The sequence below is a fragment of the Haemorhous mexicanus genome, chromosome 1, assembly GCF_027477595.1.
Source record: "Haemorhous mexicanus isolate bHaeMex1 chromosome 1, bHaeMex1.pri, whole genome shotgun sequence".
Classification (NCBI taxonomy): Eukaryota; Metazoa; Chordata; class Aves; order Passeriformes; family Fringillidae; genus Haemorhous; species Haemorhous mexicanus.
In genome coordinates, this window is record NC_082341.1 from 73,894,974 (window position 1) to 73,911,184 (window position 16,211).

Consider the following 16,211-nt stretch of genomic DNA (forward strand, 5'->3'; position numbering starts at 1 on the left):
AAGCTGAGAAGAAAATGAGGCAGACACAGGAAATGCAGGATTTGTGCATCTGGTTAATAAAGAAGCCATATAGGGCAAAAGCAAGAAATAAGAGGCACCTGTTTCTGGCTTGGCTTGATTACTTTTCACCAAAGTAAAAAACAACCTTGCAAATGTCCTTAATGTAGAAATTAATGTCTTTGTTATTATGCAAGACTGGGATTTTACGGCATATACAGAGCCTGTGTTAGTCAGAGATTTCAGATGATAACAATTTGACATTCATAAACAAAAACTATGCTTGAAAGGAAGATTTCTTAATTAACTTGGAAAACAAATAGACAATTCAGGATGCTATCTTGATTCTGTAAAACTGTGGTAAACATGTGTGCATGAACCAGCATAGGCAGTGCACAGGAACAACACAAGACCACAGATAAAATGCAAAGAAATAAGTTTAATTTCATTACCTCACTAAACAAGGCACCCCAGAGCAGCATCCAGGCAGAGATGCAGGCACTGCTGGGTTTGGTCCATACTAAAGGTTCCCCCACTTGGATCCCTCAGCCCTGGCTGGCAGGCAGCATTTTGCCCTCCCTTGCCCAGGCTTTCCCCAAGGAAAATGGGTTCTCACCTGCCCACACAGGAGGGGCTCAGCCATGCCCCACATGGGTTTTTTGTTTTCTACAACCTTATGAAAAGCCCAGCAGGAGGGATCTTTAACTTGAAAAAAACGCAATCCTTTCACAAGCAGCACAAAATCTGACTGTACTTCATTGCTGTATGGGATGTATGGCTGTTGATATTGGCTCCAAGGCTCCTTGTGACAGACACATCACAAAACCACAAATAAAACGGATCCACGGTCATGGAATTTATTCTACTAGAACAAATATTTTAAATGAATGATATATTTACAATCTACAATATAGTCATTTTGACCAACAACAGAAGTAGTAAAAAACTCTAAAAGTGCACAAAATCTCTGTAAAGCAAAGAGTAAAGTTAGCAAATGAACTCTGTTATTTTAGAAGAAATTAGAAGCAAAATTTATTCATAATAAAAGGCCATATTCTAGGTAGCATTTCCTTTCCTGTTTCAGTTTCACTCCCAATAAATCCTGTGGGGTTTTTTCCTCTGAAAGTGCCAGTTTTCTCTGCAGCTGTATTAATTTCTAAATTAAGTAGTTCTAAAACTGTTATTTCCTAAATAGCAATACTGAAATGAGTGAAAACCTGGTACAGAATGTTTTGCTCCTGACTTCAGTGAAGCAAAATCTTTGTTTCTGAAGAAGCCATAAATTCCTTACAGGATTTAAAACACAAAAGCATGCATATGCATGCATACTTTTTATCCTCAAAATAATGTGAAAGTGAAAATACCAAGCCCAATGTCTGTACATTTGGGATATTATCTAAGCCACCAATAAAATACCCTAAGGCAAAATAAGACATTAGCGAAACAGAAAATAAACATAAATGATATTCTGTGGATGGGGTAGAAGCCATGAGCTGCTCTAGAGAAATAAGAAGGTCATCTCAGCACAACAGATAGAAAAGATCACAATATAGACCAACAGTTTTAAGGGCATTTTTAAGACCAGTTTATAAAAGACATATTACAACTCAGGAGCAAATCTGTTACCAAATTACAAAAAACATACATAATAGAAAACCATTTTAAGAAATTATATATATGTATATATTTTTTTTTTTTACAGACATAAAGAAATGGGACAAAACCCCCCAATTTATAGACAAAAACTCGTTTCTCTTGCACCAATTTTAAGAAACAAGACAGTAAAAATAAGAATTACAGCACTAATCTGAACAAAGCCAAGCAGGTAACAGTTCAGATACAGCTGAGGTGGAGAAAGCAATGCAACTCAAACCCTAGATGGGTCAGCTTGGGTTCTAGTGCCACCTGCTGAAATAACAGCAGTCTTTCCCTTGCAATCACAGCTAATGAACAACTTAAATTAATCCTCTGCATTAGACAGCAACAGATGAGGAAAGGTCACGAAGAAGACGAAGTGCTTGAGTAATCTAAGTGCACATCCAGTGTGCCATACACTGAACGCAGTAAATCGAGAACCTTCTCTTGAATGATGTCAACCTGCTCTGAAGGGCAGTAGTCATCCAAACTTGATCTATAAAGAAAAAAAAAAAAAAAAAACCAAAAGAAAAGAAGCAACAGATATTACAACCATAACCACAGTGTGTACTCCTGCAATGCTCCGTGGCTGGGCTGAAGCCTCTTTCAAATTGTGGCAAGTTTTGCCTCCCAGTATCCCTTCCAAGCATAGTGCTATGCTTCTTATCACTACATTTTAAGTTTAATAGAAAGTCTGCAGCAGATCAGGAGCACAATCTAATTTTTCCTGTTCTACTCTGTTCCTGAATCTGGTACAGAACACACTGGCAGTCAAAGGTCAAGCAAATTATCTAATTAAAGGACACATGAAAAATTTAGATTGAAAAATTGAAATGCTACTGTAGGTAAAGTAGGCAGGAAAACTTGAAAAACATCTTCACCATACCTGGCATATAGCATTTTTTACAGTGTCTATTAATGAACTTCAAAGAGATACTAGTAAAAACTGGGTTCCTGAATTTTTTATCTGTTAAGATTTACAGAGATGATTCTGGTTTCTCCACAGCAGTGGATAATAACTCTGCAATTGGCCCAGGGAATAGAGTTTTATTTTATTGCAGGCATTAGCCATACTAGTTCTTGTTGTCAAAACCAGTTTCATATCAGCTTCTGCTATTGTTGCTGGCACTTTAAGAGCACAATTTGTATTTCCGACTGATTAAATTGCAATAATTTGTCAAGAGGTACACTGTGGTCTTCAAATTAGATTTTTTTCAGGCCATTTCTTTGGTTCTCCCAGGTCCCTGGCCTCAAACTTCACTCTGTTATTCTAAATAAAACCCTTACAGGCTTGGAAGCCTAACTTTTAACCCATAATAAAGTTTTACTAGAACTTTGAAGAATATAAACGCCTTTCAGTCTACTAGACGAAAACTTGTTCCAGCAAAAGTTTCACTGAAAAAAGAAATCCTATCTGTAGTCCAATGAACCCTAGAGCAAGAAAGTAAGGAAGGTGGGATTTCAGCCCAAGCCAGCTTTGCTCTAATTAGCTCAAGTAGAGATGTATGAACTCCAGTGACAGCTATCAATCCCAACATAAATAAGGCCTCATCACAGGCTTTACATAACCTGTGCTGAAGCACTGTAAGGCTTCCACTTTAACAGACCTTAAGACAGGACTAGTGCTATATTGACAGGATCATTTATCTTCATAAGCACAGTCTGGACATTAAGTGAAAGTATCTGAACAGTCTTACCGAGCAACTGTCACCAGTATGGGCTTGGGCAGATCTGTCAGTAGAACTTTAATGGATTGTATGAGGCCTTCAATCTCATCTTCAGTGCTAACATGGTGAGGAAGCTCCACATAATCACAGGTCAGACCAGCTTGATGGACCTGTGGGTAAATTAAAAAGAGATTTAATTTCTGTTGATGAATTATAGATACAGCTTATGCATGTAGAAAGTCTTTAGGATACCATTCCTAGCCCATCTGGTAACTTGCACCTCTTAAACAAGTAAAATTCTGGAGATTGTATGGATTATTTTGTTATCTCCAGTACCCTGTACCTCTTCTTATGAATTCATAGTATGCTGCAGTCCTTGAAGATGATACAGCTCTGATACGTTATAAAAAGGTACCTTATTTTAAGTTCTACAAAGGAGACCAACAGACCGGTGAAATTTAGCCTCCGTTCACAGGATGCAGCCAAAGACATCACAGTCCTGGGAGATCACACTAAAGTTGCCTAAATATAGACAGACGAGCAGACTAGAATTTTAGCAGCTTTGAAAGGAAAAGCTGGTCTAAGACATAAAACCTGAGGAAAATTACCAAAATCGCAGGAAGTCCTGAATCAAGAAGCAAGTCTGAAAGGAAGTATGACTCTCTCCCTCTCTGTTGAAGCTACGCTTTTGACATCTGTCTGCTTTTTGCTTTTTGACACCTACCATTTCATAGTCTGGGCTTTCCATCCTGGTTTTCAAACTGTGAACTAATTGAACAAGTGGCTTCATTCTGGAGTTAAAACAAAACCAAAATTTTATTACAAGCAGTTGGAAACATTTATATACCTTAAATAATTAGGAAAAAAAAAAAGTCGAGGAAAAAAGAGGGAAGTAGAAATGATGGCCTAGGAAATTTGAAAAGGAAACCTTGCACCTGCAAAAATGGAAATTGTCAGTATTATCGTACTGTTTCACCAGGTCTTTCTTATAAAGGCCCTATATTTATACCTGCCTCTGGCAAGTCTTCCTTGTGCATCTTTTAGGGTATATCTGCAGAGAAGCTGTTGCAGCTCAAAAGTCATATGAACTTTTTGGAAATACTTCTTGTCATTGCTACAGGGGTCATACAGTAACTGCTGCATTTGATGTGGAAAATGAGTGATTTTCCTGTCAAGGAAAAGCTCAGACTCTCCCTGTCTCTTTTCACCTGAAAACCTTTCATGTGAAAACATCTAGCTTAAAACGAGAGTGACACAGTTCAGATGTTTAGTGGAGACTGTTGCTTAGGTACAGCTCCATTAACTTCCATTTTTCCAAAGAAAGCAGAACCTTTGGGAGCACCAAAGAACTGCTTCTCCATGTCCTCCTTGGTTTGTTGCCTTTTTTGAGAGCTGCGCTACACACTGATAACCAAATTTTAGTCACCAAATATGCCTCCATCCATAGATAACAAAACTTGCATGAAGCTGTACAAGACTGAACTTCCAAAGCTTACAGTAGTGCTGAAGACAGCAGACTCCCTTTCCTTTTGTTTTGTCTCTTTTTCCTCTAGAACTAAAGGAAAAAGTGTGTACTTGCATAGATCCTATCCTTTTCTGTAATTAAAATGCTGGCTAATCAGTTCTCAAACTTCTATTTGCAATTTAGGCCTTTTAGAAACCTCCTACCCAGGATATGAAGCCCATTTCTGTAGGGTTTCTTCGTCATCACTGTCACACAAATCCGCAAATGCTGCTTCCAGGTCTTCCAGCTGATGAACACGGTTTTCAACACAATCCAGCAAGTCTTCCTTTAAATAAGCATACACAAAAGTATGTTAGGAAAAAAAAGAGGTAAGAACATCATGACTTATCCTATGATTTAATTTCTGTAATGACTGATCTACTGGAGGTGGGGAATCAGAAACAACCAATTCAGTCCTACAGCACATCTTTTCAAGAGGATCATAACAAATGCCTGCAGAAACTGTTAAACTTTCAGAATAAATACTCTCACTTTGTTCTGGTTTTCCCATTACAAATTTTAAAAAGCCACCTTTTAAATCTGTACCTGTTTTTATTCCTGATTAACTAAGAAATATAAAAATCAATCTGCCAATATTCAACATATCTTTATTTCTTTATTCACACATATTAATTAGGTTTCATTTATTTGTGACAATTAAATGTGTTGAATGTCTCTGTATTAGTGTTCAGATGACATTCTGAAAGCCCGTATTTCCATGTTTTTGAAGCACACAGCACATAAAATGAAAAGTACATTACAGTACCTTTTGGCAGTACCTAAAGTACTGCAAATACCATAACACCATCCTTTCCACATCTGAACAAAAAGGTAAAATACCAATTACACATTCATCACAGCTCTGACTATCAAGAGCAACAAGGGAATGGGAGAGCCTGGAGGGAGGAATAAACAAAAAGAAAAAAGAACCAGCCACCAAAAAAACCAAAAAAGAAACACCCCACCAAACCTAAGCCCTCTTAAACCACAAAAAGAACAAGTTTGCTGGTGACTTACTAGGTTTTCATTCCTTCCATGCCAATTACCATTTTATTTACAGAAACACTTTCTTACACTCATACTAAATATTTATGCAATTCACATGTTTAATCAAAACACTTAATAGAAAAAAAAAATCTAAGATGCTGCTGATTAGCATTCAGCTGCACAGCTTAATGTGAGACCACTTCATTAAGCACCTTTGATAGGTTCCTTCCTGTTGTCGTAACTCATTTTCATTGGGTAAATAAAAAGAATCATTCCTTCATACTGTCCACAAGGAAGCATCATACCTCTGTTGCATTTTTATGTGGCTTCTTGAAATTGTACAACTCTTGCAAAAGCTCATATTCTGTCTTTGAAAAAGAAAAAAAAAAGAGGAAGAAAATGACTCTTCAAATGAGAAACCCAATCCTCAAAGCCTTCAAAAAGATCATTTCCCTACTCTAGTATGGCAGACAATAATGAGCATAACAGCCTCTCATCAGGACAAGCTACCACTCTTTGGACAATCAAAACAACTGTGCCTTTTGAAAGGCAGTCTCCTGATACCATCATGGCTTTCTAAGCACAGGTTAGAGAGGGTAAAAAGACAATAAAGGCTCTCATCTCCCCCGATGAATCTTGCTGCAGGTATATTTGGAAGGTAATCTCTGGAAACCCAACCATAGCTTTTATGTCCCAAGTAAAAAGCAGAAGTTGAGTATACCCCTGAGCTTGAACATACACTCAGTACTGATACCAAATGTAAGAAACTCCCCTTATTTGGTGGCTGAAATTTTTTAGCACATACACTCCCGTAGAAATATTTCTTTAAAATGGAAATATCTCTTTAAAATATTACCATGAATCATTAACCATGGTCAGCTAATCTGCTAATTTAGCTTAGATGAGAGTTTATCCATAGACATAAATATTAAGGCTGGGACTCTTCTGTGAGGGATACAAGGCAACTCAATTTCCATACTTACCTGTGTGTACATTTCTTTAAATGGATTTTTAACTGAAAAAAAATCTAAGTCGATGTCCAAAACATATGCATCCCCCTTCTGGAGTACTTGGAGGACATCTTTAGCAATGTCCCTTATTGGGCATTCACTGTTTTTAAGACAGCTTGAAGCTGAGCCCTCTGCGAAAGTTTCTGCCCCATTAAGGGCACCTGCATTTTGTATTTCCTTTTCCTTCACACTCGGGATGATGTGATCAAAGTCAGCAGGAGCCACTGAAGAGGCAGAAGTGGCACTTGCTGTGTCATCTGTATTTAGCTTCAGTCTTTTAGCAGATGCTACTTCGCCACTTCCTTCATGGCTGTTTGATGATTCAGTAGGACTGATGAGAATGACGTGCAAATTTAAAGGCTTCTGGTTTTCTAGCTGATCAGCAGGAACATAAAGACCATCACTTAAGAAGTAATTATCCGTGCCTGTAACCCTACAATTGACAATAACTCCCAGTTAATACACATCTTAGCAAAGAGCTTAGGAAAAAGCATTTTATACTTTAGGGATCCACAGAAGAATGAATAGATGCATGATGGCTAATAAAAGCAATAAAACTGTGTAGACAAAATTATTTATTTTAATCCTCGAGTTTAAATTATATTAAAGTTATTTCTACTTATTTATTGTGGAATATATTAAAATTCACTCTATATTTATTATGATAGCCCTATAAGGTTTTAATGGATAAGAAAAAGATAATGCATTACGTGCTACTAAGATTAATTTGAAATTGAATTGCACTTTAAAGACAACATCCAGAACTGACAAGATATTATCAATACTATGGCACATAAGATTGCAAACTTATGGATATTTTGTCTTGGTATTATAATTTTCGGAGAAAATTATGATAGTTGGGTTTGTGAAGTGCCCTGAAATGCATAAATATTGACTTAGTGTAAGTACAATATTATAAATTCATAAGCAGAATTTAACTTTTTTTTATCCCAAACACATTCCCTAAGTGATAAACATGGTAACTAGAGGATAAATAGCTAACTATCAATTGAATCCACTTTAAAAAATCCACAAAACAACTAACCAACCAAAAGCAACACTAAAACTTCTGCTTACAGTGAAAATTTAAAGAACAGAATTTTCAACCTGTATTGCAGTACATTAAGCCCTAATCATCATAAACTCAAATTACAAATAAGAATAAGAAGTGTGAACTGCTCGCTTGTGGTAAGGCCTTATTTGAATACAGGGTATCACCATCAATCAACCACAAAGATAAATCATTTCCTAAGCAGGAGAAATTTGAAGTTCAGTTCCCCAGTGTCTTGTGGATGGATCACCCTCAGTTTGTCAAGGTCAGGGGCTGGATTACAACCCCATCTTGTTGACTAGGCAATCACAGCACATCTCAGAAATTCTGCAGGGTTCACCATGAGCTCATAGTACTTTAGTGTCCACTAATCGTGAGGCTGTATCTGTTGCCTATCCATCTCTTCTCATCAAAACTTCTAGACAGTTGTATTTATAAGGACTCTTTCCCTTTCTTCATTCATGGTTTTGGCAAGCCTAGAACCTGAAGAAAATGTACCCAACAGTCTTCAAAAGGAAGTCTGAAATGCTGTTTTCATGCCTGCTAAGGCCACCAGTGAGAAAGCTATTTGACCATCGTGAATTATTCCTATATATTGGCTGATTAAATGTAACAGAAAGCACTAGTTTTTTTAGAAAAAACATTTAGGTTCCCTTTAGGGTTCAGATTCAGAATTGTAGAGCTTTAAGTGTTTTATTTAAGGTGGTAAAACAAAGCATTTCTCTGCTGTTTTCTGTTAAACTTGCTTCACAAGATTTATTTTGCTATGCTCACAAGAGACATGATTTGCAAATATCCCCTAAAGCTGCACAAAATCACAACACTGTGAATATGGTGAATGCAAAATCATTATGGACTGCATCCTGCAGAATGATGAGGGGCTCTGATTCAAACTTGAATCACAGAATAATTAAGATTCAAAGAGACAACTGGAAGTTTCTAGTCAATCATCTGATCAAAGCAGAACTGACTTCAAAGCTAGATGAGGCTGCTCAGGTGAATTGTCCTTTGTCAAAAGCTGGGGAATTCACTACCTGAATGCCTGTTTCAGCGCTTAACTAAATTAACTTCAAAAAACCAAAAAAACTCCAAACAAACGAAAAAACCCACCCCACACTAGAAAAAGTCATGGCTGATACCAAATAACAATTTTACTAGTTAGACCAACGTCTAAAATGATACAAGTGTAACTGCATTAGGTTCTAAGGAAATTAAAAATACAAATTAAATGTTCATCTTTATCCAAGAAAACAAACAAAAAAATCCAATGAAAAGCTACAGAGATGGCTTTTATATTACTAGTAAATGTCAAAAGACAATTTACCTGATCGTTGTTGTTGATACATCTTTCCCAACTAGAAAACTGTGTTTCCCTTCCGAGATCTGCTGAGCCCAGCGTGGGTGAAGCCACAGTACTTGAGAAATATGGCCAGCATAAACAGCAGGCATAATCCAGTTTTCAATACTTAATTCACTGTAATCAGTAGAGAAAGACAGAAGATAGCAATGTTACTTTCCCTATAAATAAAAATGGTCAAGAACACCACAAGGCTCCCATGCAAATCACCTAAAACTAGTACTCCATGTAAGGGTAACATCAACAAAGAAACAAAGAGAGGGAAATCTTTACCCATAAGACAAACCAAGAATGTCTGTAATAGGTATAAAAAAAGTTTGGATGTAGAGTGGAATTGGCTTCACTCGTAGCTTTGATTATAAACTCCTTAGTGGTGGACCTGGCAGTGTTAGGTTAATGGCTGGACTCGGTAATCTTAGAGGCCTTTTCAACCTTACTGATTCTGTGATTCTGTGCCCTTTACCTCTTGATACATCAGACAGATGAAAGTGCAAGGAACATCATCAACATTGTTGTAAATAACTTCAAACTGACCTCATGAGAGTGCTTTATTGTAAACTGCTCCAAGTGTATTTTAAATACCATCCCAATAATTAAAGTGAGTGAATCTACTTCCACAGGATTAGCATCTTTCCTCATTATCAAGACCCTATTTTTTTAGGTGTATGATGCCAACTGTATCCTGGGCTGCTGCAAAAGAAGCATGATGAGCAGGTCACAGGAGGGGATTCTTCCCCCCTATTCTGCTCTTGTGAAACCACACATCTGCACTGCTGCATCCAGCTCTGGGCTCCCCACATAACAATTACATGGACCTGTTCATGGTCCAGAGAAGGCCACCAAGATGATCAGAGGGCTGGAATACCTCTCCTATGAGGACAGGTTGAGAGAGTTGGGGTTGTTCAGCCTGGAGGCTGCACAGAGACCTTATAGTACCTTCCAATACCTCAAAAGGCATTACAAGAAAGCTGGAGAGGGACTTTTTAAAGGGCATGCAGGGACAGGACAAGGGTTTGAACTGACAGAGTGTGTGTTTAGATTAGATAATAGGAAGAAATTCTTCACTGTGAGTGTGGTGAGACACACCACATGGGCTGTCCAAGCAGTTGTAGGCGACCCATGGCCACAATTGTTCAAGGCCAGGTGGGATGGGGACCTAAGCAACCTGGTCTAGTGGAAAGTGTCCCTGCTCATGGAGGGGGAATTGGAACTAGATGATCTTTAAGGTTCCTTCCAACCCAAAGCATTCAATGATTTTGTGAGAGTCCACAAAACCTTTTAGTCATCCAATAAAGAGAACAAAATATTGACTCCGGCTAAGGCAATTCAAGTACACCAAATGCATCAGCTTGTAATTGCTGTAAGTCACCATTATACTGAAGCAAACAGTATTTTAAATACTGTTTATTTATTTTAAAATTTTATTTTAAAATATTTATTTTAAAATAAATATTTATTTATTTTAAAAGAGAAGAGCGAGACAACAGCAGAGATCATAGCAGCTTATTACCTACCTACCTTAGAAGGTGGGGGAAAATAGTGGTCTTTATGATTGTAATAGGAACATCTCGCTCTACTTCACATATTCACCATGCCAACAAAGGATGTGCTATTTCAATCTCAAAGTCAGTTTTTCAGTGTGACGAGAGAACTGTTGTTGCTGTTTTATAACTACAGCTTTTCAGACAAAGCATCCATGCAGAGTGCTTTCCTGTTACCCAGAGGAACCACTTGGGATAATACCATCATACACTATTGAGCCAATACACAAAGCAAACTCATACATCTTAACCAGCTTGATATGCAAGGTAACTTTTGCCATGAAAAAATAAAGTTTCAGCAAAAGTGAAAAGACAGAAGATACAACTTGAATCTGACTTATATCTCTTTTGTTCATCCTTCCTACGCAGTCACAGCAATATTCACTGTGAACCAAAGGCAGCAAGAATTAGAATTAAAGTCTACTCTGAAGCAGTACCCATGACATACCTAAAAAGAGCTTCTTTGTCAAACACGGTGTCCGCAGGCATATTCACAGGAATAAGAAGGTCTGGATGGGAATCAAGATGAACAAAACTGATGTTACTGGCAGGAAGATGCTTTGAACCAATGGCACGATAGATGAAAGGCAGCACCTAAAGCAACACAAATAAAAACATTTTAATGACAGCCTGTGGGCTGAAAAATGCAACAGCTTTAGCAGCAAAACCACCAGTACCACTTTTATTCCTTTAGAATTTGGATTAGAGGGAGGAGGAGACAGAAAACAATACAAAGGGGAAATAACTCCAGTGGCAAGACAATTCATGAACAGTAATCATTATAAGCCCAAGAGTTCCAGATGAAAAACTGCTGAAGAGTCACAGCTTTACACCCTTTTTCCCTCTTTATAGGAAGTCTTGTTTGCAGTAGCTCTTCTCACTAGCCATTCAACTCAATTCCTAGAAGTTTGAGGAGTTTTTTTCAATTTACAACTAAGACCCAGGAATGCCTTTCCTCTTCTGCAGATCATTGCCTTCTTTCTCCATGATATAAGGCTTCCTCACCATGCACTGGTGCTATTGAAATAAAAAGAGTTTGCTCCTTATAAGTTAACTGATACAGATTGAAAACTGACCCCACCATGGTTTAAATTTTAGCTGACCATTAAATCTATTCCTCTTGAAGAATTAATTCCTAATCCCTCCATGACTGTTCGCAATAGAGACTACCTTTCTCAACTGCCCAACTTTATTCCCTGCTGAAGTTCTTCACTCACAAGTGTGAAAAATGGATGAGGCAACCCACCAATTTACAGCACAGCAAACCACTGAACTGCAATAACGTAGGGTGGTAAAAATGAGAAAACTGATGGCTGATTCCTCTTGGAGTTGCACTACACAGAGTCTCTTCCACAGTTAGAAGGCATCAACTGCCTTGGCTACCAGAGCAAATCCAACAAGGATTGTGAAGCACAGCCCTATTATACAGGGAATGTGAAGAGTGTAAGATGCAAAAAAGATTATGTGTGACCTCTGCATTACAACAGCAACTGAGCTACTTTTTTTGGCATAAAACTAATTAAGATGACAAACCCTGCATACTGCATAGGTATAACTGTAAAACATATGTATATTATTGCAATAGTAGATAAAACAAAACTAAAACCATCATGGTTCCCTGACCCATGGCTTTTACTTCTTCGTAAAAAAGAAGCAATCTGGCCTACTAAACAACCTACAGTATTTTCAATTAAAATTGAAGCTTCACCTCAGGTAAGTGCAACTACCAATTGCAAGAGACAAGAGAGACTACATTCTCTAACCTTGCATGTTCTCCTGATTTGGATTACAAACAAAATTTCCTTATTGACAGTTGTTAGTATTAATTAGTACATGATGCAGCTACTGACAACTTGCTTGGGAGGAACATCACTGTCAGCAAGGCTGATATAAAATTTTCTGTGAAGTTCTTACACTTTGGGACAAAAAGCCACTTACGTTTTATGCAAGATAGACCAATTCACCCACATTCCTACATTGAAAACATTTTAAATTAAAGATATAGTATTAATAGAACTTTAGGCTAATTAAAAACAGAAATATAGAGACTAAATAAAGAAGGATCATTAAGAGGCATTATGTCAGAATTCCTACCACAGTGACACTCTAAGTCCTTGGCTACCATGAAAAACCAGCTATCACAGCATCACATATTCAGTGAGTCTTGGCAGAAATTGGAGTCTTGGATTGTATTAAGCGACTTAAAAATTTGTCAAATTATTGTCTTTAATAAACTTTACTACACTAATATTTTACCTTTGCAAAGATTCTAGTAAAGAATATGTTATTTTAGGATTAAAGCCTCAGTTCATGCTATTATAAAAAACCCCATGAGAAACCAGATGCAGCAGTTCAAAAGCAATTCCTCCTTCACTCCCTTTTTCAATGACTCCACGAAAAAAAGCAAAGCTCCAGATTTTTAACACTTCTCATCAAGTGGGAGTCAATCTAGCTGGGATGGGATATTTATATTTACTTATCCTCTGCTGACATGTCATACACTAGGTAGGGTTGAATTTCCAAGCACCCCACTAATAGCCAGCAAATTATAACAGCAGTGTAACGTAGGCATCTCCTTTAAATCGCAGCAATTATTGATACAAGGAAGAAAAAAGCATTCGGCAATGATTGCTTTAAAAGATGGCAAAATGCGATCATGGCAATAAGTAGCTCAGTCGCTGAATCGGGAACGAAAATCAGATCAGCTGGGGGCTGAAGTTCTTTGATGTCTCAGCAGCGGAAGGGAAGGCAGCTCTAGGGTTTGTGTGCGGCTGAGGAGGAGAGGGCCATTCCCAAGGAAGCGCCCGGAGAACCCGCACACAAGACGGGCAAGAGCATCTCCCGGGGAGACCGCCAGTGACCGCACCGGCCATCTCTCTTATCATCTATCTGCCCCACCGATCATCCGCGCCGCGCAGAAACACACCAACAAACTCACACAAACAGAAACAAACGAAACCCCTCCCCATGCCGCACCCGAGGGAGTCCCCATCCCGCCGGCAGCCCAGCGCGGGGTACTCACGTCCTGGTGGTCCTCCACCACCCACACGGGCAGGGCCGGGTAATGCCGCCGGGAGGCCCCGCCGGGCCGCGGCTCCGCTCCGCTCATGCCGTCGCTCCCCTCGGGCGGGCGGCGCTTCCGCCCGCAGCGCCTCCCACCGCTTTCCTGTTCCGGAGCCGGGGCGCTGCGGGCGGCGCTGGCCTCGGCGGCGGCGGCGAGGGCGCCAGGTGGGCTCGGCGTGCCGGGCTGCCCGCCGAGGGGCTGCGGGGCCGCCTCTGGGCCGCTCCGCGCTGCTCGCGGGGCTCCGCAGGGGGCGCGGCCGGGGCGTGGCGGGGGCGCGGGTCCCGGCGTCGGGAGCGCGGCGGGGCTGGCGGGGCCGTGCGGCCGAGCAGAGCCCGGAGCGGGGAGCGGGAAGCGGGGCCCGGCCGGGGGTGGCTCAGCGGCTCCGTGCCCCCGCCCCCCGGGCCGTCGGGGGGCGGCGGTGGGGTGAGGCTGGGTGGCACTGGATGGGTCAGGTTGGAAGGGACCACAGTGGGTCATCTGGTTCAATATTCCTGCTCCAGCAGGGTCATTCCAGAGCACATGGCACAGGATTGTGTCCAGACAGTTCTTGAATATCTCCAGTGAGGGAAACTCTGCTGCCTCTCTGTGGAATCCGTTCGGTGCGCGGGCACCCGCACACTTAAAGAAGTTCTTCCTCATGTTCAGGTGGAATTTCCTGTGCATCAGTTTCTGCCCATTCACTCCCGTGCTGTTGTATGGCACCGCCGAGAAGAGCCTGCCTCCCTCCTCTTTGGTACCTCTCTTAGACACTTAGAGACATTGATGATGTCACCTCTCAGTGCTCTCTTCTCCATCTGTCAGTGCCCCGTTGCTGTCAGCAGTGCATCTGCAGGGAGAGGCGAGTTTATTCAGTGTTTTTTAGGGGACCAGTGCTGCTTTAGAAGGGAATGGCTCCCGTCAGTGCAATAAAATTCCTCTTTAGGTGTCAGGGGAAGGAGAGGTTGTCCTTTTCAGTGTTTTCGAACTTAGTTAACTTTAAATGAAAGTTTAATGTGACTTGCGTTTGCATCAGAGGGAGCTTTAAAATAATTTGGGCATGTAAAATAGTTTCTTGTCTTTTTGAATCTTTTTTTCCAGTTGTGGTTCTGTGCATCCCTGAAGGACTGAAATTAAAGTGGTAGAACAAGAGCAGTTCTCTGGTGTCAGGGGGGATGTGAGAGCTGATAAACCAGACCGTTTATTTGCATGCTGTGACATGTTAGAAAGAAGCACACCTAAAGACAAGGCACTGTGGTACAGCCTGTTTAAATAAAACGTGTATGTGAACATTAGCAAAGTCTAGAACAGTCTTCTATTGCAAGCCTGAGTTGTGTAAGAGCGCAGCAGGAGAACCAAAGCAAAATTAATTTAGCATCTGATGGATTATAGTTAGTAATATCAAAGGGGTGCTCTATTGCCACACAAAATTGACATTGACTTTCTTTTTTTCTCTCCTGGTTCGTTGTGGCTTTTTCTTTTTTTTTTTTTTTTTTTTTGAGAGCCCTTACAATATTGGAGGGTACTGAGGAGGTACAGGCTGACTGGAAGGAACAAGCAAGTGGCTTTATGCCGTCATGGCTGCTGTCTCCTCACTGTGTGGGATTCTCACTCACATTGGCCCTTGGCTGTTCTGGAGAGGGAATGATCACCACCAATTCCAGTGTTTCCACTAAGCCCTACATGTGTAAGGAAGGTCCTCTTGATTCTTCCTCTTTGATATCAGTCCTTTGTCCCTGTGTTTCTTTTCCTTTCTCCCTCCAGTTCACCAGAAGCTGTCTACTTTCTCTCAGCAAGTGCTGCATCTTTTACTGCAGTGTCACCGGAATGCGGCTGAGAGTAGTGCTCTGAGCAGTCCAGGTTGGCCATGTTGCACTGCAGCAGGTGGGAGAATATTCTCTGCATGTACTTCAGCATCAGCAAAGCCTCAGTGAAAGGGAGCCTTTGTTTCCTTTTTCTGGTGATCTTTTCAATTGTGTGTGTCTCTCCTTTCTTTCTCACTTTCCCTTACGGAAAGCAGGATTTGACTTCTGGAGGTGCTTAGATCATTTTTTTTCACCTCTACTTCCATTCCACCCATAGATTTTCTTTAGTGTTTTTCCCCTTTTTTCAGGTTTTGAAACTTAACATTGTTATTAAAGAATCAGTTTAAACTTTAATGAAAAACAGTGCTTTCATTTATAAATGTTAATGCCTTAAATACATGCCTAGTTTTCAGCAACACTTAAGCCTACTTTTAAGGAGCAATAGCTTCTTGAGGGTAACAAGGCCGAGGAGGCAGTTGAGGTATTTCTTGGGAATCATTTATTTCAATGGAAATTAAGGAATAGCACAGTTTACATGATTTTTTTTTTTCATGACCTGTAAGATGTGTAACCTGCTTTTCCACAAAAATATACCTACCTCACTTAAAACACTTTGA

The 16,211-nt window shown here is 40.0% G+C and overlaps 2 protein-coding genes across 4 annotated transcripts in view; one reads left to right on the forward strand and one right to left on the reverse strand.

Annotated features, from left to right (window-relative positions):
- Positions 1–416: 416 nt before the first annotated feature.
- Positions 417–13,915, reverse strand: C1H5orf22 (chromosome 1 C5orf22 homolog). The gene is made up of 9 exons (XM_059854330.1): positions 13,772–13,915; positions 11,198–11,343; positions 9,176–9,325; positions 6,774–7,233; positions 6,096–6,158; positions 4,968–5,089; positions 4,024–4,090; positions 3,330–3,469; positions 417–2,128 (listed from the first exon to the last, which is right to left on the reverse strand). Exons 1-9 carry the CDS (start codon positions 13,856–13,858, stop codon positions 1,996–1,998), a joined length of 1,368 nt encoding a protein of 455 aa, XP_059710313.1. The 5' UTR covers positions 13,859–13,915; the 3' UTR covers positions 417–1,995.
- The window catches only part of DROSHA (drosha ribonuclease III), a 69,844-nt gene continuing 67,543 nt past the window's right edge, over positions 13,911–16,211 (forward strand). Inside the window, exons 1-2 of one of the 3 annotated variants that reach the window (XM_059854308.1) lie at positions 13,931–13,977; positions 15,554–15,673. The gene's annotated coding sequence lies outside the window, so the exon portion shown is untranslated. Of the gene's footprint in view, positions 13,978–15,532; positions 15,674–16,211 lie in introns of those variants that run through there. The other 2 variants (XM_059854315.1, XM_059854299.1) reach the window with 2 other exon arrangements.

What these genes read in the sequence shown, in the direction of transcription:
- C1H5orf22 (XM_059854330.1), bottom strand. Translation starts at nt 13,858, where the DNA reads ATGAGCGGAGCGGAGCCGCGGCCCGGCGGGGCCTCCCGGCGGCATTAC. An exon ending in GACAAAGAAGCTCTTTTTAG is followed by an intron (nt 9,326 to 11,197) that starts GTATGTCATGGG and finishes TACTGATTACAG; the next exon opens with TGAATTAAGTATTGAAAACT. An exon ending in ATACTGGTGACAGTTGCTCG is followed by an intron (nt 2,129 to 3,329) that starts GTAAGACTGTTC and finishes TTTTCTTTATAG; the next exon opens with ATCAAGTTTGGATGACTACT.